This window comes from Lithobates pipiens, unplaced genomic scaffold (genome assembly GCF_037356315.1).
Source record: "Lithobates pipiens isolate NorthernLeopardFrog02 unplaced genomic scaffold, aLitPip1_a1.2 Scaffold_8, whole genome shotgun sequence".
Taxonomy (NCBI): Eukaryota; Metazoa; Chordata; class Amphibia; order Anura; family Ranidae; genus Lithobates; species Lithobates pipiens.
In genome coordinates this window covers 693,016,359-693,037,754 of record NW_027507903.1, presented here as the reverse complement: position 1 = coordinate 693,037,754, position 21,396 = coordinate 693,016,359, and the positions used below count along the sequence as shown (strand labels likewise).

The window sequence follows — 21,396 nt, the reverse complement described above, 5'->3', positions numbered from 1 at the left end:
CCTGCTCGTTGCCCTGACCTTTGTCTATCTCCTGACTATCCTTACCTGCTCGGGACAGTCCGGGTCAAAACAGGCAATCAGGTATAATAGCAGGAAACAGGCACAAACGGGAAGCTGACAACAAACCAGCAACCTGTTTGGACGCCAGAGCCGTCTGAAATAGCCACGCCATGCGTACATCCGCGTGCTATTGCGCACACTCGCGAGCCACTGCGAGCACGCGCGCGCGCCACACCATCGGCCCGCGCGCGTGCGTGCGCCGGATCGCTAATCCGCAATCGCATGGCGAGCATGGGTGGAAAATGTCCTTCTCTGATGAACTGCCTATAAAACAACCAGCGCTCCCACCCTCACATGACGGAGGAGCATCGGGGTGACCTGCTTGTATACTTATCCTGCCGATTGGTGGGAGCCTCTCTACTGCTATAGCTACTGGTCTCCGAGCATGACCCCTGACCCCTGACACTGAGCCAGCCCATGGTCACGACTCACCAGGTGACCCAAGAAGCGGCATTGTATGTAATGGTCATGATTCACCACCTAGGAGACCCAAGAAACTGCATTGTATGTAATGGTCATGACTCACCACCTAGGAGACCCAAGAAACTGCATTGTATGTAATGGTCAGTTTATTGGATGTGATTGTCAGTAGTAGATGGCCTGTGACAGGAATCAGACTCGGAGCGACTTCTCTCTGTATAGTTCTTGGTGCTCTGACTCCCTCTGCTGAATATTTCTGGAACTACACCGTCCCTTTTTCCAGCTCCGCAGTGATTGGGATTTTTCGGGCATTTTCCAGAAGGAGGTTACTGGAGTTCTCTTAGGTTGGAAACATTATATCATGTGTAATAGATGGTATATACAGTATATATATATATATTAATACAGTATGTGACAAAAGTAAGTACACCCCTCAGTGACATTTCTTCTCTCTTTTCATGTGATGACACTTGTCTACAATTCAGTTCAGGCCGATACGTATTCTTCTACATAATTTTGGTTAAAAAAAAATTGAAAAAAAATCGCAATAAGCGTATATTGATTGGTTTATGCAAAAGTTATAGCGTCTACAACATAGGGGATAGTTTTATGGCATTTTTTTATTAATAATTTATTTTTTACAAGTAATGGCGGCAATCAGCGTTTTTTTTTTTATCGTGACTGCGACATTATGGCGGACACATCGGACGATTTTGACCCATTTTTTGGGACCATTGTCATTAATCAGTGCTATAAAAAATGCATTGATTACTGTAAAAATGTCACTGGTAGTGAAGAGGTTAAGTGTGTCCTAGGGAGTGATTCTAACTGTCTGGGGGGATGGGCTAGCCAGTGACACGACACTGATGATCGCTGCTCCTGATGAGAGGGATCGGGGCTATCAGTGTCCTGTCACTAGGCAGAACGAGGAGATGTCGTGCTTACACAGGCATCTCCCCGTTCTTCAGCTCCGTGACACGGTTGCGGGACACCAGCGGACATCGAGTCCCCGGGTCCCGCAGGCACGGTCATGGAGCTCACAGCAGGCGCGCGTGCGCGGCGGGAAATTCAAAGTCACGTACAGGTGAGTTACTTTGCCCAGCCGTGCCATTCTGCTAACGTATATCGGCGTGAGACGGTCTTTAAGTGGTTAATGTCTAAACCTCTGGCGACAAAAGTCAGTACACCCCTAAGTGAAAATGTCCAGATTGGGCCCAAAGTGTAAATATTTTGTGTGGCCGCCATTATTTTCCAGCACTACCTTCACCCTCTTGGGCATGGAGGTCACCAGAGCTTCACAGGTCACCACTGGAGTCCTCTTCCCCCTCCCCCATGATGACATCACAGAGCTGGTGAATGTTGGAGACCTTCCCCTCCTCCACCTTCCCTCTGAGGATGTCCCACAGATGACCAATAGGGTTTAGGTCTGGAGACATGCTTGGCCAGCCCATCACCTTTACCCTCAGCTTCTTTAACTAATCATTTTTTTTTGTACCATTCTCCTTTAAGGGGTGTGGCAGGGGGCAGGGACGTCTTTAATATTGATTGGGCCCTGGGCAATACTTTCCTTGGGGGCCCCCTCCTCCCCATGCAGTTTCGCTCTCCACTTGCTCTGAGACATACAATGAATAGCAGCTAGACTCGAAATCAGTCTACTGAATCAGATCAGGCAGCTATTGCGATTGGTTGTCAGAGGTTTCAGTGTATCATTACCGCTCACTGACTGGTTGCTAGAGGCTACAGAACGCATTACCGCTCACTGGTTAGTTGCTAGAGGCTACAGCACATGAATTCTGCTTGTTGATTGGTTGCTAGAGATTACTGTGGATATGACCTCAGGGGGGCATGATATACATATGAATGCCGCTGCCCGCCTCTATTTACATATGAATGCCGCCACTATTTACATATGAATGCCGGTAATTTACATGTAAACACAGAGTCTCCAGGTGAGTCATCTGGGACACAGCACAGGACTAAAACCTCAAGGGGCGAGGGAATTTAAACCAGGACAGGATAGTTGGCAAGTATGAAGCAGCTGCTTTGGGCCCCACAATAATGACAGGGCCCAGGGCAGCTGCCCCTTTTGCCCTGCCTTACAAACGGCCCTGGCAGGGGGTGTGTCCTGTGCCTACATAGTTTGGCTAATAGGTGTCCTTGGTTCCCATCTCAGAAAATTGGGAGGTAAGTATTATTGATGATCGCATTGGTTTCGAGGATTTAGAACTCAATCATTGTGCTGCTCAGGTGAGGTCTTTCTATTGGTTGATGGCGCTGTGTGCGTCCACAACACTCAGCAGTCTATGGGAACCCAATTCACACTTAACCACCGAAAAAGCCATTCGTTGAATCTTCCCTACCGACTGTAATGGGGAAATGTTGCCGAAATCTCCTGATTTTCACCCACAATGTTCTGGTTTTGGGTGTCTCGCCAATGGCACGGTTCATTCATGAGTCTGGTTGGTTAATGTGGGTCATGTGATGTTCTGTATTCGCAGAAATACCGGTACCAGGATGACGACTCTCCTCCTCTGGAACACAGTCCGGCTCATCTGGCCAACCCAATGAAAGCTCCAGAACTGGTCCACGTGTCGGAGAAGAACCTGTCCCAGATCGAGAATGTACACGGCTACGTCTCCCACTCCCACATCTCCCCCATGAAGGTGAGTGGTGACCGCCAAGGGCTCCGCGGCACTCCGTAATGATGGGTGGAGCTTACATTCAATGATAGAAGATGTATAGCTGGATATAGAGATATCACACATTCAATGATAGAAGAGCTGAGCGCAAATGTTATATATATATTATACATTATATAAGATGAAGACTTGAATATATATATTCTATATTACCAAAAGTATTGGGACACCTGCCTTTACACACACACAAGACCTTTAATGACCCCCCCAGTCTTCGTCCGGAGGGGTCAATATTGAGTTGGCCCTTTGCAGCTATAACAGCTTCACCTCTTCTGGGAAGGCCGTCCACAAGGTTTAGGAGGGTGTCTATGGGGATGTCTGACCATTCTTCCAGAAGAGCATTTGTGAGGTCAGGCGCTGATGTTGGATGAGAAGGCCTGGCTCGCAGTCTGCTCACTAATTCATCCCAAAGGTGTTCTATGGGGGTTGAGGTCAGGACCCTGTGCAGACCAGTCAAGTTCCTCCACCCCAAACTCACTCATCCATGTCTTTATGGATCTTGCTTTGTGCACTGGTCCAAATCATTTGGTGGAGGGGAGGTTTATGGTGTGGGGGGAAGGGGGGTTATGGTGTTGGGGGGGATTGTAGTGTAGGGGGGAGGGGTGATTATGGTGGTGGGGAGGGGGGATTATGGTGTGGGATTGGAGGGGGGATTGTAGTGTAGGAGGGAGGGGTTATTATGGTGGTGGGGAGGGGTGATTATGGTGTAGGATTGGAGGGGGGATTATGGTGTCAGAGGGGGGATTATGGAATGGGGGGGATTATGGTGTCGGAGGGGGGATTATGGAGTGGGGGGAGGGGGGATTATGGTGTCAGAGGGGGGATTATGGAGTGGGGGGAGGGGGGATTATGGTGTGGGGGTTGCTTTTCAGAGGTTGGGCTTGGCCCCCTTAGTTCCAGTGAAGGGAACTCTTAAGGCGTCAGCATACTAAGACATTTTGGACAATTTCATGCTCCCAACTTTGTGGGAACAGTTTGGGGACGGCCCCTTCCTGTTCCAACATGACTGCTCTGACTGCTCACCAGCGCACAAAGCAAGGTCCATAAAGACATGGATGACCGAGTTTCTGGTGCAGGAACTTGACTGGGCTGCACAGAGTCCTGACCTCAACCTGATAGAACACCTTTGGAATGCATTAGAGCAAAGCCTGCGAGACAGGCCTTCTCGTCCAACATCAGTGCCTGACCTCACAAATGCTCTTCTGGAAGAATGGTCAAGCATTCCCATAGACACCCTCCTAAACCTTGTGGACGGCCTTCCCAGAAGAGTTGAAGCTGTTATAGCTGCAAAGGGCCAACTCAACCCTACAGACTAAGACTGGGATGTCATTAAAGTTCATGTGTGTGTAAAGGCAGGCGTCCCAATACTTTTGTTAAAAAAAAAAAAAAAATATATATATATATATATATATATATATATATTTATATATATTTATATATTTATTATTATTATTATTATACAGGATTTATATAGCGCTGACAGTTTACGCAGCGCTTTACAACATTAGGGCAGACAGTACAATTACAATACAATTCAATGCAGGGGGGAATCAGAGAGCCGGCTCGTTAGAGCTTACAATCTAGGAGGGGGAGGTCAAGTTATACAAAAGGGTAATAGCTGTGGGGGATGGGCTAATGTAGAAAATGGTGCAGTTGTTAGATGGAGGCAGGATCGGCTTCTCTGAAGAGGAAAGTTTTCAGGGATCGCCTAAAAGTGGACAAATTTGGAGACAGTCTGACAGATTGGGGTAGTGAGTTCCAGAGGATGGGCGGGGCTCGGGAGAAGTCCTGGAGGCGGATATGGGAGGAGGTGATTTGGGAGCTAGAGATCAGGAGGTCTTGGGAGGAACGAAGAGGGCGATTAGGTTGGTATTTGGAGACTAGGCTAGTGATGTAGCCGGGGGCAGAGCTATGGACGGCTTTGTAACTTAGTATAAGTAAGTATTTTGAATTTAATTTGTTGGGCAAGTGGAGGGATTGGCAGAGAGGGGTAGCAGACACTGTGCGGTTTGTAAGGTGGATGAGTCTGGCAGCAGCATTCATGATGGACTGAATGGGGGGGGGGGGAGCCTATTTAAAGGTAAGCCAATGAGGAGGGAGTCGCAGTAGTCAAGGCGAGAGATGACCAGGGAGTGAATCGGGAGCTTTGTGGTGTCATTGGTTAGGAAGGGACGTAGTTTAGAGATGTTGCGGAGGTTGAGGCGGCAAGATTTAGAAAGTGATTGGATGTGGGGCTGAAAAGGAGAGTTCAGAGTCCAGGGTAACACCTAGACCCTGACATGGGGGGATGGGTGGATGGTTGTGCCATTGCTCTTGACAGATAAGTCAGGGGACGAGGCACGTGGGGGAGGAAATATTATAAGTTTGGTTTTGGACAAGTTTGGTTTGAGGAAGTGGTGTGACATCAATACAGATATGTCTGTTTTATATATGATGATCATGCTTTCATATGTGGGCACTAAGGTGGCGGTGTGGAATCCAGTCCGGGATTTGCTTCCCACTTTTGATCAGCAGCAGGTGGGATAAATATATGGAGGACGGAGGAAGAGGGGGGCTCTGGTCTGGGAGAGCTGCATGTGGAAATCTATGTAAGAGAAGGAAAAGGTTTGTAGGTGACGAGGCCTTTCAGCTAGGAGAGAGGATCTGTCCTGTGTAGTTTGATGGGAGGGACTTTGCTCCTGTTTTGTTCTGTTTATTTATACGGAATCCCTTTTAATATAAAATGGACCACTTGTCAGAATTTAAAGAAAACCTCCGGTTGGACAGCCTATTCCCCAGGGAATGTGATCCTCACTTCTGCTAACTCCCACTATACATATTATACATTGAATAATATAAGATGAAGGGCTGAGTATATACTCATCGATCATTGCTGTGATAGTCATATAATTATCCTGAGTACCTGTCATGCAACAAATATCACAGGGTATTAATATATAATATACAGTAAAAGTTTAGAATACGGAAGAGACTGTGTACTTGGCTTTCCTGAACACTTCATCTGTGAATTCTTCCTTCATGTCACATATAGAACCCCCCCACATAGACCGCACACATCCCCCCATAGACTGCACACATCCCCCCATAGACGGCACACATTCTCCCTATAGACCGCACATACCCCCCACATAGACCGCACACATCCCCCCATAGAGTGCACACATCCCCCCATAGGCGGCACACATTCCCCACATAGACCGTACACACCTCCCCCCCATAGCCTGCACACACCCCCCACATAGACCACCCACATCCCCCCATAGAGTGCACACATCCCCCCATAGAGTGCACACATCCCCCCATAGGCAGCACACATTCCCCACATAGACCAGGCACACCTCCCCCCATAGCCTGCACACCCCCCCCACATAGACCGCACACCCCCCCATAGAGTGCACACACCCCCCCCTTAGACTGTACACATTCCCCCACATAGACCGCACACATTCCCCCCATAGACTGCACATATTCCCCACATAGACCATGCACACCTCCCCCCCATAAATGGCACACATCTCCCCCATAGACCGCACACATCCCCCCATAGACCGCACACATCCCCCCCATAGACCGCACACATCCCCCCATAGACTGCACACATCCCCCCATAGAACACACACATCCCCTCTATAGACCGCACACAACCCCTCTATAGACCGCACACAACCCCCCATAGACTGCACACATCCCCCCCATAGACTGCACACATCCCACCCATAGAACACACATCCCCTCTATAGACCGCACACATCCCCCCCATAGAACACACACATCCCCTCTATAGACCGCACACATCCCCCCCATAGACCGCACACATCCCCCCCATAGAACACACACATCCCCTCTATAGACCGCACACATCCCCCCCATAGACCGCACACATCCCCCCCATAGAACACACACATCCCCTCTATAGACCGCACACACATTCCCCCCATAGACCATGCACACCTCCCCCCATAGCCTGCACACATTCCCCCATAGACCATGGACACATCCCCCCATAGATGGCACACATTTTCCACATAGAATGCACCCCCCCCCCCCCATAGACTGCACAGTCTGCTCACATCCCCCCATAGACGGCACACATTCCCCCCATAGACCGCACACATCTCCCCCATAGAACACACACATCCCCCCCATAGACCGCACACATTCCCCCCATAGACCGCACACATTCCCCCCATAGACCGCACACATATCCCCCCATAGACCGCACACATCCCCCCCATAGACCGCACACATCCCCCCTCATAGACCGTACACATCCCCCCATAGACCGCACACATCTCCCCATAGACCGCACACATCCCCCCCATAGACCGCACACATCCCCCCCATAGACCGCACACATCCCCCCTCATAGACCGTACACATCCCCCCATAGACCGCACACATCTCCCCATAGACCGCACACATCCCCCCTCATAGACCGCACACATCCCCCCTCATAGACCGTACACATCCCCCCATAGACCACGCACACATCCCCCCATAGACTGCACACATCCCCCCATAGACTGCACACATCCCCCCCATAGACCGTACACATCCCCCCATAGGCCGTACACATCCCCCCGTAGGTCTTTGTGGATGGCCCGTCCCAGTCTCCATTCCTGCTGAATGTCCTGAAACCGGGCCCAAGCCTCTTGATTATGAGACCCCTGCTGTGGATTGGGGACATGCATGCAATCCCACACCATGTCAGCTTCCCACTTTAGGCGGGAAGCCTTAATAATGTCCATCATATGTTGTGGGACATAAGGGTAATCCAGACCCCACTCAAGCGCAGTTCTCTTTTGAATCTCTCACTAAAACTAGGAGAACCTTAGAAGTCTTCGTAGCCTACCTTGACCAGGGAGAATGCAAGATTGTGGTGACAGGACAATCCAATGCATGTACGCAGCATTCTGGGCCTCGGTCCTGGCAAATGTGCCTGATGTGACCCATTGCTGGACATACATTGGGGTCAGCTGAAATTCTTCAGCACAAGCTAGCAGTTGCTCCACTTCCTCTGCCCTCTCAGTTGTTTCTGGTGTAAGGGGTCTATCTGATGGTCCCGTCAGTATCTCTATCCTCCTGACTGCTTCTCCAATCCCACTCTTCTTCCGATTCACTGTCTGAGGACCACTCATCCCAATCTCTGCCTGCAGTCTTGGTGACCCCCAGTCTATCCCCTCACCACTGCCGCTCACCGCTGGCACACCTGAAGATGAGCTGTCTTCACTCCTTCCAGATGAGGCTGACAAGGTGTTCGGGTACAGCCAGCTTTTCTGGGATGCTTGCTTGTTCCTGCTGAGCAGCAATTGTGGGCACCACGTCTCCTGTCCAACTGCATGCCGTGACGGACTCCCAACCTTTGCCATAGGTGTCGCCCCTCTTCATGGGGGAATCTCTGTCCTGGGACTCGACTCGGCTTTCCGGCTTCACAGGGGAATCTCTGTTCTGGGACTCGACTCCGCTTCCCGGGCTTCACAGGGGAATCTCTGTTCTGGGACTCGACTCCGCTTCCCGAGCTTCACAGGGGAATCTCTGTTCTGGGACTCGACCACGCTTTCTGTATTCATCCTCCAACTCTTTCTGTCCAACCTAGACTTCTCCTTTACCAGCTGTTCTGTGCATAGGCCTGATTGCATAGCCACACTGTATGTGACTGTATATCAGCGGTTCCCCACAGTGTCCATACTTGATCCATGCGCTGACCGTGGTGGTGGGTCTCCTGCAGACAGGACATATCAGACACAGCCTGTCTGTTCCTCCAATCAATCCAAGGGTGACCCCGCCGGTGCTCTAGACGCACCCCAATATCTACCAGAATCACCTCCGGCATTTCAGGCAGCCAGGTTAGCATAGGATACACACGTGCACTGTCCTCCATCTTGCTCCTCTCTCCCACTCGCAAGGTGTACCGAGCTTGCTCTAATATGCAGCTCGGCCCCCGCGGACACACTGGCACCAGCTCCATTGTTCTGCTTGAGTTTTTCCACGCTGGCTTTAACTCTTGCATGGCCACACGGAAATGTGCCAGATGAAACTTGAGAAGTGTTGGACATAGGTACAGTTCACTGACATTGGCAGAACTTGCCTGGTCGTGCCATTTGGTCCCAGTTACTTTTGGGCAGCTGGGTAGCAACAGTAGTACACTTGTTGGTGGCAGTCCATGGTGGTTGCTGTGGGCAACAGTGCACACAAAAACGTAATTAGCACTGAAAGCAGATTGAAAGTTTTGATCTTTTGGTTGAACTTGATGTTTTGGTTGAACTTGATGGACTTGTGTCTTTTTTCAACCTGACTATCTATGTAAATATGATAAGTATCTCCGCCCTCAACAGTTCTTCTCTGGCTCGCTCGGCAACAGGCTTACAGTTTTTTTACTCATTTGTTACCAGTTGCTATGGGCAACGGCTTTGCAGGTTACCATAGGAAAATCCCAGATGAGATCCCCCAAATGTAGCACTACTCTAGCAAGGGTTGCTGGTAACTGTCAACCCTAATCCTGCTCAGCCAGACACTATGCATTCTTCACTCGGTCCTCTTTAGGCAAGATTCCTTCTCAAACCGTAATGCTGATAGGATCTTCCCAAGCCAGCTGTAGCCCGGCCTGGCGTCAGAAACCCCCAGTCCCAGGGGGCCCTCCTAAGCTGACAGTCTCCTCTGCACTCCATCTTCCACCTAATCCCCCTTGCTGGCTAGGCTCTGTCATAAGGGCTGATCCTTCCCACCTGCCAGGACAATCTGCCTGGGGATTGGTCAGGCTCCCCTAAGTATGCAGATCAGGACCTCCTGGCCTCCGTCCACTAACTTCCAGAAGCTTCTACATGCTTCTAGATCTAAGGGGAAGCACCAGAGAGACCTGCCTCTGTAGAGCTATCCAGCTTGACCTGCAGCAACCCTGGCCCAATTTCTGACTCACAAAACCTACCATGAGTCACAAGCTTAAAGTGGTTGTAATGTCACATAAATGAATGATTTTGATCCTCTCTGTTTTAGGTCCCTGTTCTGTACAGTGTGTGTGTTTTCCTAAAATTATAATGCTAAATACCTTCTTTGCAAAGTACTGAACAGGAACCTTAAACAGAGCAGATCAAAGTCATGAATACACGTTTCTTTACTTTACAAGCACTGGAGCAGCTGCAGGGAATATAATTACACTGGCATGAGAGGAGAGGAGCGGGGAGGAGACGCAGACTATAGAACTGACAGGGAGAGAGGGAGATGCAGAGACTCTGAGGAGAGAGCTGAATGACAGAGGATCACCGGCATGATAAACATGGTCACTTTACAGAGAGGAAGACAAGAACAGGCAGCATCAACCAGGTATTATAGAACATAGAAAGGGACAATTGACATGGTAAAAGCACTGGGCTATATCTTGTGTCTTAAAGGGGCAGGAGCAATTTTTTTTTATAAGGTTACAACCACTTTAAATTTGCCTACACTGGCACTAGTAGCACAGCGGGTATAAAAATCTAGGGGATGTGAAAGAACAAAAGGGCAAGCAGCCAGTCACCCAGAGACTGACAGACAGCAGCTTTGCATTCCAGTATTCCTCCACTCCTATGTCTAGGACCCCTGGTCGCCACCTGTCCCTCTCAAGACCCCAAATTTTCCCAACCTCACCCTGAATGTTGTGCACCACCACCTTGACAGGAAGGACTTTTTTCAGAGTGGAAAACTGACATTGTGCATTACACGTGAAGTAACGGACAACTAAGACCCTCCTTCATAACAGGGCCTGGGCAATCCCTCAAGGCCAGTGGCTCGCTAAAGGCAGATTCAATAGCCCTCCTCTCCAGGCCCTTCCTAGGAAGAGACTTAATTTCCTCCGCCGTCACTCTCCACTGCCGAAGCATTTTTAGGCATGGAGCAAGATAAGCTGGGAGCTTACCATGTTGGACCCTCAGGCTTTTCACGGGACCACAATTTTCCCAACTTTCCAGAAAAGACCTAAAAAGGACTGTAAAATACAAACCCACCCAGGCGGTTCCTCTGCCAGCATGTTACCAAATTATGTTTCAAAAACATGTGAGAAAAGAATACCACAGAGTTGACCATACCTAGGCCACCCAAGGTAGGTTACAGACCTCTTAATGAGGTTCAGTTTGTTCCCCCATAACAGTTGAAAGAAACAGCTGTAGATCTTCGCATAGAGAGACATTGGCAAAACACAGACAAAGTTGAGGAGAGATAGGAGCTGGCAATTAGCTGACAGCTGAGCAGCCAGCTCAGAGACGGAAGGGCTGAGTCCAGCCCTGCCACATACAGAAATACTGGGATTGGGTAAATTTTAATCAGGTCAATCCTTTCCCTGTAAGAGCTGGCAAGCTTGGCATCGGCATCTTGTAGCCTGCTTACCCAATTTGCAAGGCCGTAATCACCGGGGCCAAATTTGACCAAAACTTTAATTTCCTGCCGGGGCTCTGGGAAGGCGTCTGGTAGCTCAAAACCTTCGCCCTCCTCTCCCATCCAGAAATCCTAACTCTTATCCTGATTGATCTTTGAGCCAGAGTTATATAAATGTATAATAGTGTGTGACTGTGGGGGGACATTAGAGTGTAAGCTCTTCTGGTACAAAGACTGATGTGACTGGCTCAGTGATCTCTGTACAGCACCGCAGTATATGTCAGAGCTATATAAATGTATAATAATAATCGTGTGTGACTGTGGGGGGGACATTTCAGTGCAAGCTCTTCCGGTGCTCATATGTAATTGCACCTTAAAGCAGTAAACTGGAAGGGTTCTAGGTTACCCTATTGATGAGTTGTTTTGTTGGTGTTCTTTATGGTGTCCCAGGTGGCTGCATTTCCATCTTTCTGGTTGCTATGTTAAAAGGAACGCCAGTTTTTATGCATCTTTTGCTTCTCTGTTTGCATGGACAATGGTTTCAGTTCTACAGCATAACTATTTCCCTCCTGATCCTCAATTTGTCTCCTCCAGGATCACATCTATGTCCTCCCTCATCTCTCCACATTAGATGAATCAGACAGACAGGATTGGCAGGACCAAGAACATTGTGACATGGTAATGGCATTCCCCGAAATATATGAGGATAAGGGGTAATATAAAGGGGATGGGAGGGGAGTCTGGGGACGTTATCGGGGTAATGGGTAATATAAAGGGGATGAGAGGGGAGTCTGGGGATGTTATCGGGGTAAGGGGTAATAAAAAGGTGACAGGAGAGGAGTCTGGGGACATTATCGGGGTAAGGGATAATATAAAGGGGATAGGAGGGGAGTATGGGGACATTATCGGGGTAAGGGATAATATAAAGGGGATGGGATTCCAGGGACATTATCAGGGGTAAGGGATAATATAAAGGTGATAGGAGAGGAGTCCGGGGACATTATTGGGGGTAAGGGATAATATAAAGGAGATAGGAGGGGAGTCCGGGGACATTATCGGGGGCAATGAATAATGAGATAATATAAAGGGAATAGGAGGGGAGTCCGAGTACATTATCAGGGGTAAGGGATAATATAAAGGGGAAAGGAGGGGAGCCCGGGTACATTATCGGGGGTATGGGATAATATAAAGGGGATATAAGGGGAGTCTGCTGACATTATCAAGGGTAAGGGATAATATAAAGGGGATAGGAGGGGAGTCCGGGGACATTATCAGGGGTAAGGGATAATGAGATAATATAAAGGGGATAGAAAGGGAGTCTGGGGACATTATGAGGGTAAGGAATAATATAAAGGGGCTGGGGGGGAGTCGGGGACATTATCGGGGGTAAGGGATAATATAAAGGGGCTGCGGGGGATTCTGGGGACATTATCGGGGGTAAGGGATAATATAAAGGGGCTGCGGGGGATTCTGGGGACATTATCGGGGGTAAGGGATAATATAAAGGAGATAGGAGGGGAGTCCTGGGACATTATCGGGGGTAAGTGATAATATAAAGGGAATAGGAGGGGAGTCCGGGGACATTATCGGGGGTAAGGGATAATATAAAGGGGCTGCGGGGGATTCTGGGGACATTATCGGGGGTAAGGGATAATATAAAGGAGATAGGAGGGGAGTCCTGGGACATTATCGGGGGTAAGGGATAATATAAAGGGACTAGGAGGGGAGTCCTGGGACATTATCGGGGGTAATGGATAATATAAAGGGGATATAAGGGGAGTCCGGGGACATTATCAGGGGTAAAGGATAATATAAAGGGGATATAAGGGGAGTCTGTAGACATTATCGGGGGTAAGGAATAATGAGATAATATAAAGGGAATAGGAGAGGAGTCCGGGGACATTATCAGGGGTAAGGGATAATATAAAGGAGATAGGAGGAGTGTCCGGGGACATTATTGGGGGTAAGGGATAATATAAAGGGGATAGGAGAGGAGTCCGGGGACATTATCAAGGGTAAGGGATAATATAAAGGGGATAGGAGGGGAATCCAGGGACATTATCAGGGGTAAGGGATAATGAGATAATATAAAGAGGATAGGAAGGGACTCCGGGGACATTATGAGGGTAAGGGATAATATAAAGGGACTAGGAGGGGAGTCCGGGGACATTATCGGGGGTAAGGGATAATGAGATAATATAAAGAGGATAGGAAGGGACTCCGGGGACATTATCGGGGGTAAGGGATAATATAAAGGGACTAGGAGGGGAGTCCGGGGACATTATCGGGGGTAAGGAATAATATAAAGGAGATAGGAGGGGAGTCCGGGGACATTATGAAGGGTAAGTGATAATATAAAGGGGATAGGAGGGGAATCCGGGGACATTATCAGGGGTAAGGGATAATATAATGGGCATAGGAGGGGAGTCCGGGTACATTATCGGGGGTAAGGGATAATATAAAGGGGATAGGAGGGGAGTCCGGGGACATTATCAGGGGTAAAGGATAATATAAAGGGGATAGGAGGGGAGTCCGGGGACATTATCGGGGGTAAGGGATAATATAAAGGGTATAGGAGGAGAGTCTGGGGACATTATTGGGGGTAAGGGATAATATAAAGGAGATAGGAGGGAAGTCCTGGGAAATTATCGGGGGTAAGAGATAATATAAAGGGTATAGGAGGGGAGTCTGGGGACATTATCGGGGGTAAGGGATAATATAAAGGGTATAGGAGGGGAGTCCGGGGACATTATCGGGGGTAAGGGATAATATAAAGGAGATAGAAGGGGAGTCTGGGGACATTATCAGGGGTAAGGGATAATATAAAGGGTATATGAGGGGAATCCGGGGACATTATGAGGGTAAGGGATAATATAAAGGGACTAGGAGGGGAGTCCGGGGACATTATCAGGGGTAAGGGATAATATAAAGGGTATAGGAGGGGAGTCCGGGGACATTATCAGGGGTAAGGGATAATATAATGGGTATAGGAGGGGAGTCCGGGGAGTCCGGGGACATTATCAGGGGTAAGGGATAATATAAAGGAGATAGGAGGGGAGTCCGGGGACATTATCGGGGGTAAGGGATAATATAAAGGGTATAGGAGGGGAGTCCGGGGACATTATCGGGGGTAAGGGATAATATAAAGGGGATAGGAGGGGAGTCCGGGGACATTATCAGGGGTAAGGGATAAAATAAAGGGAATAGGAGGGGAGTCTGGGGACATTATCGGGGGTAAGGGATAATATAAAGGGTATAGGAGGGGAGTCCGGGGACATTATCGGGGGTAAGGGATAATATAAAGGGTATAGGAGGGGAGTCCGGGGACATTATCGGGGTAAGGGATAATATAAAGGGTATAGGAGGGGAGTCCGGGGACATTATCGGGGGTAAGGGATAATATAAAGGGTATAGGAGGGGAATCCGGGGACATTATCGGGGGTAAGGGATAATATAAAGGGTATAGGAGGGGAGTCTGGGAAGTCCGGGGACATTATCAGGGGTAAGGGATAATATAAAGGGTATAGGAGGGGAGTCCGGGGACATTATCAGGGGTAAAGGATAATATAAAGGGAATAGGAGGGGAGTCCGGGGACATCATCAGGGGTAAAGGATAATATAAAGGGAATAGGAGGGGAGTCCGGGGACATCATCAGGGGTGGGGGTCCAGGCAGTGGATGCTGTAATGTGTTGCACAGATGTTTTCACTCCTCTTCTCCCAGTGGAGTTTCCTTTTCGCCTCTATAGAGGTGAAGTCTGGAATGAGAGCGGGGAGTCTCTGGAGGTGTCCTTCATGGGCTCATCCTCCAGGGCCCCCTGTTCACCCCGCTAACACCGGTGGAGTCCGGGGACATTATCAGGGGTAAGGGATAATATAAAGGAGATAGGAGGGGAGTCCGGGGACATTATCGGGGGTAAGGGATAATATAAAGGGTATAGGAGGGGAGTCCGGGGACATTATCGGGTGTAAGGGATAATATAAAGGGGATAGGAGGGGAGTCCGGGGACATTATCAGGGGTAAGGGATAATATAAAGGGAATAGGAGGGGAGTCCGGGGACATTATCGGGGGTAAGGGATAATATAAAGGGTATAGGAGGGGAGTCCGGGGACATTATCGGGGGTAAGGGATAATATAAAGGGTATAGGAGGGGAGTCCGGGGACATTATCGGGGGTAAGGGATAATATAAAGGGTATAGGAGGGGAATCCGGGGACATTATCGGGGTAAGGGATAATATAAAGGGACTAGGAGGGGAGTCTGGGGACATTATCGGGGGTAAGGAATAATATAAAGGAGATAGGAGGGGAGTCCGGGGACATTATCAAGGGTAAGGGATAATATAAAGGGGATAGGAGGGGAATCCAGGGACATTATCAGGGGTAAGGGATAATGAGATAATATAAAGAGGATAGGAAGGGACTCCGGGGACATTATGAGGGTAAGGGATAATATAAAGGGACTAGGAGGGGAGTCCGGGGACATTATCGGGGGTAAGGGATAATATAAAGGGGATAGGAAGGGAGTCCAGGGACATTATCCGGGGTAAGAGATAATATAAAGGTAATAGGAGGGGAGTCCGGGGACATTATCGGGGGGTAAGGGATAATATAAAGGGGATAGGAAGGGTGTCCGGGGACATTATCGGGGGTAAGGGATAATATAAAGGGTATAGGAGGGGAGTCCGGGGACATTATCAGGGGTAAGGGATAATATAAAGGGAATAGGAGGGGAGTCCGGGGACATTATCGAGGGGTATGGGATAATATAAAGGGTATAGGAGGGGAGTCCGGGGACATTATCAGGGGTAAGGGATAATATAAGGGAGATAGGAGGGGAGTCCTGGGACATTATCAGGGGTAAGGGATAATATAAAGGGAATAGGAGGGGAGTCCGGGGACATTATCGGGGGTAAGGGATAATATAAAGGGGATAGGAGGGGTGTCCGGGGACATTATCAGGGGTAAGGGATAATATAAAGGAGATAGGAGGGGACTCCGGGGACATTATGAGGGTAAGGGATAATATAAAGGGACTAGGAGGGAAGTCCGGGGACATTATCGGGGGTAAGGGATAATATAAAGGGGATAGGAAGGGAGTCCGGGGACATTATCCGGGGTAAGAGATAATATAAAGGGAATAGGAGGGGAGTCCGGGGACATTATCGGGGGGTAAGGGATAATATAAAGGGGATAGGAAGGGTGTCCGGGGACATTATCGGGGGTAAGGGATAATATAAAGGGTATAGGAGGGGAGTCCGGGGACATTATCAGGGGTAAGGGATAATATAAAGGGAATAGGAGGGGAGTCCGGGGACATTATCGGGGGGTATGGGATAATATAAAGGGTATAGGAGGGGAGTCCGGGGACATTATCAGGGGTAAGGGATAATATAAGGGAGATAGGAGGGGAGTCCTGGGACATTATCAGGGGTAAGGGATAATATAAAGGGAATAGGAGGGGAGTCCGGGGACATTATCGGGGGTAAGGGATAATATAAAGGGGATAGGAAGGGAGTCCAGGGACATTATCCGGGGTAAGAGATAATATAAAGGGAATAGGAGGGGAGTCCGGGGACATTATCGGGGGGTAAGGGATAATATAAAGGGGATAGGAAGGGTGTCCGGGGACATTATCGGGGGTAAGGGATAATATAAAGGGTATAGGAGGGGAGTCCGGGGACATTATCAGGGGTAAGGGATAATATAAAGGGAATAGGAGGGGAGTCCGGGGACATTATCGAGGGGTATGGGATAATATAAAGGGTATAGGAGGGGAGTCCGGGGACATTATCAGGGGTAAGGGATAATATAAGGGAGATAGGAGGGGAGTCCTGGGACATTATCAGGGGTAAGGGATAATATAAAGGGAATAGGAGGGGAGTCCGGGGACATTATCGGGGGTAAGGGATAATATAAAGGGGATAGGAGGGGTGTCCGGGGACATTATCAGGGGTAAGGGATAATATAAAGAAGATAGGAGGGGAGTCCTGGGACATTATCAGGGGTAAGGGATAATATAAAGGGTATAGGAGGGGAGTCCGGGGACATTATCAGGGGTAAGGGATAATATAAAGGGGATAGGAAGGGAGTCCGGGGACATTATCAGGGGTAAGGGATAATATAAAGGGGATAGGAAGGGAGTCCGGGGACATTATCAGGGGTAAGGGATAATATAAAGGGTATAGGAGGGGAGTCCGGGGACATTATCAGGGGTAAGGGATAATATAAAGGGTATAGGAGGGGAGTCCGGGGACATTATCAGGGGTAAGGGATAATATAATGGGTATAGGAGGGGAGTCCGGGGACATTATCAGGGGTAAGGGATAATATAAAGGAGATAGGAGGGGAGTCCGGGGACATTATCGGGGGTAAGGGATAATATAAAGGGTATAGGAGGGGAGTCCGGGGACATTATCGGGGGTAAGGGATAATATAAAGGGGATAGGAGGGGAGTCCGGGGACATTATCAGGGGTAAGGGATAATATAAAGGGAATAGGAGGGGAGTCCGGGGACATTATCGGGGGTAAGGGATAATATAAAGGGTATAGGAGGGGAGTCCGGGGACATTATCGGGGGTAAGGGATAATATAAAGGGTATAGGAGGGGAGTCCGGGGACATTATCGGGGTAAGGGATAATATAAAGGGTATAGGAGGGGAGTCCGGGGACATTATCGGGGGTAAGGGATAATATAAAGGGTATAGGAGGGGAATCCGGGGACATTATCGGGGGTAAGGGATAATATAAAGGGTATAGGAGGGGAATCCGGGGACATTATCGGGGGTAAGGGATAATATAAAGGGTATAGGAGGGGAGTCCGGGAAGTCCGGGGACATTATCAGGGGTAAGGGATAATATAAAGGGTATAGGAGGGGAGTCCGGGGACATCATCAGGGGTAAAGGATAATATAAAGGGAATAGGAGGGGAGTCCGGGGACATCATCAGGGGTGGGGGTCCAGGCAGTGGATGCTGTAATGTGTTGCACAGATGTTTTCACTCCTCTTCTCCCAGTGGAGTTTCCTTTTCGCCTCTATAGAGGTGAAGTCTGGAATGAGAGCGGGAGTCTCTGGAAGTGTCCCTCATGGGCTCATCCTCCGGGGCCCCCTGTTCACCCCGCTAACACCGGTGGAGTCCGAGGACATTATCAGGGGTAAGGGATAATATAAAGGAGATAGGAGGGGAGTCCGGGGACATTATCGGGGGTAAGGGATAATATAAAGGGTATAGGAGGGGAGTCCGGGGACATTATCGGGGGTAAGGGATAATATAAAGGGGATAGGAGGGGAGTCCGGGGACATTATCAGGGGTAAGGGATAATATAAAGGGAATAGGAGGGGAGTCCGGGGACATTATCGGGGGTAAGGGATAATATAAAGGGTATAGGAGGGGAGTCCGGGGACATTATCGGGGGTAAGGGATAATATAAAGGGTATAGGAGGGGAGTCCGGGGACATCATCAGGGGTAAAGGATAATATAAAGGGAATAGGAGGGGAGTCCGGGGACATCATCAGGGGTAAAGGATAATATAAAGGGAATAGGAGGGGAGTCCGGGGACATCATCAGGGGTAAAGGATAATATAAAGGGAATAGGAGGGGAGTCCGGGGACATCATCAGGGGTCGGGGTCCAGGCAGTGGATGCTGTAATGTGTTGCACAGATGTTTTCACTCCTCTTCTCCCAGTGGAGTTTCCTTTTCGCCTCTATAGAGGTGAAGTCTGGAATGAGAGCGGGGAGTCTCTGGAAGTGTCCCTCATGGGCTCATCCTCCGGGGCCCCCTGTTCACCCCGCTAACACCGTCTACATTTTCCAGGCATGTAGTACTTTCTGTTCAACTCCAATTACATTTCCAGGCTGTGCTCAGTCTGTACAGGTTCTATTTTTTCTGTCTTTGGTGGTCTTGGATGGCTTGCTGGAAGTGTTGGGTGTTGATGAGTTGTTGGAAGTACAGGACAGACATGGTAGTAATACTTTGGTGGAAGTGTTGGGTGGAAGGGTGCTGCTGATTGGCTGCTGGTAGAATTGGGTTTACAGGGTGCTGATAGTTCACTGGGTGGATTGTGGGGTGATGGGTTGTTAGACGTGGTACGTGGCAAGGGGTGTTATTGGGTTGTTGGGAGTTTTGGATGAACAGTGTTCTGGTGGGATGTTGAATGTGTTGGGTGGACGGGAGTGTTGAATTGATGGGGTGCTACTGGATTGTTAGGAGTGTTGGATGGACAGAGAGTTGACCAGTTGTTGAGAGTGCTGAATGGACAGGGTACTGAAAGGTTATTGGGAATTTTGGATAGATGGGCGTTTATGGATTACTGGGACTGTTGGGTGAACTGGTTGCTAATGCATCGTGAAGATGTTGGATGGATGGCGTGTTGATGGGTTGTTGGGAAGAGTTGGATAGATGGGGTGCTTATGGGTGTTCTCTTTCGTTCATTGACGGACACAGCTCCTGTAAATCTTGACCTTAGGGTTATATCGCCACCTTCAGGAGAGGACTAGGCAGAACATGTAAAAACAGCAAGACTGCACAGTACCGCCCAGGGGGCGGTCCCTCTGGCTATAACCCCTCACTCTGCTTCCTGCAGCTCAGTTTTTTTCTGCCTAGTGTAGAAGGACCCGGCTCCCTGAGGGGACCATTGGTCCTAGGAATTTTTTTATTTTTTCTGCAATTTTGGTCCTGTGATCTACAATCAACAGCCGGGTTGGGTGACAGGCTGGATAATATAGATCTTTGTAGTCTCCCCAGGCCATCTCCCCTGGCCATCGAGCGTGAGCAGACTCCAGGGCACACATATGACCAGCCTACTGCTGTCTGTGCTCGGGTGATGGGTCTGTGGTGGAATGCGTCTAGCAGTCCCAACAGGAGGGGTAAGTTCGGCTCCACCTGCCTTGGCAGGATGGAGCAACTGGGCATTCCCTGGGAGGTCGACTAGGGGGTCTCTCACTCTCTCTGTCCCTCATTCCCTCCTCCCCATGCTGGGGCTGCTATGTGACTGGGCATGAGGTGCGGTGCATGTACCTGGCTGGGAGTCCTCTGGGGGGCCTCCAAGCCTTGGCGGGGGGGGGGGGGCTGCACTGGCTATCAGGGTCCTTCTTTCCCTGTTTTTTCTGGCCACAGTGGGTTGTTCAGGCTGTTTATCATGAGGGGAGGCTGCCATGCCATCAGCAGCTATTTTTCTGAGGCCGCGGCCATTTTCCAGTAGCCTTAGTCAGTGTATTACTGTCAGCCATTTCTTAGAAGGTTCGGCGGCCATTTTCTCTGAGTTTTTTTTTGCCAGAACAGCCGGCGACCATTTTCTTGTAGCCTCAGAGTGGTTTACCTCTAGTGCTGGTGACTGTATGCTTCCAGAACAGAATGGTTTTTACTCAGAACACCTCGTAACTGACACAGGGCAGAGCGGACGGCGGCAGCACAGCGCAGTTCCTGGGTCAGGGTGGTGAGTCCCGCGGGGGGCCCCTCAGTCTGCAAGCAGCTAGGAGGGTGGGATTTTGTGTACCTTGCCTGAAGTCCCTGAGTAGTGACAGGCGAGTGAGGGCGAGCATGGCGTCAGAAGCTGGCCTTTCTTCCCCAGACATCCCTGCTATTGCAACCGGTTTGTCGGCGGTCCTGGAGTCCTTTGTTGCCAGGGTGGAGGCGGTGTGCGGGTACAAGGGGTGTAAAAATGCACCCCCCCCATCTTCCGGGGAAAGCTCTGATTCAGACTCGGGCCCCGCGGCCCCTGTTCTGATGAGTCAGAGGATGCGGACCAGGACCGTTCGGACAGTGAGGATGACTCTGTGTCCGGGTTAGCACAGGAAAAAGCGCTAGTAGGAGCACTTATCACTGCGGTGCGGGATTCCCTAAAGATGGAGGATACAGCAGCGGCATCTGCAG

The 21,396-nt window shown here is 49.6% G+C and overlaps 1 protein-coding gene across 1 annotated transcript in view; it reads left to right on the top strand.

Moving 5' to 3' along the window:
- The window catches only part of LOC143962468 (disks large homolog 4-like), a gene marked incomplete in the record, with an annotated part of 306,432 nt that overhangs the window by 124,170 nt on the left and 160,866 nt on the right, over positions 1-21,396 (top strand). Inside the window, 2 exon segments of the mRNA XM_077471743.1 lie at positions 2,979-3,143; positions 12,120-12,203. Of these exon segments, the coding sequence (XP_077327869.1) occupies positions 2,979-3,143; positions 12,120-12,203 (249 nt within the window).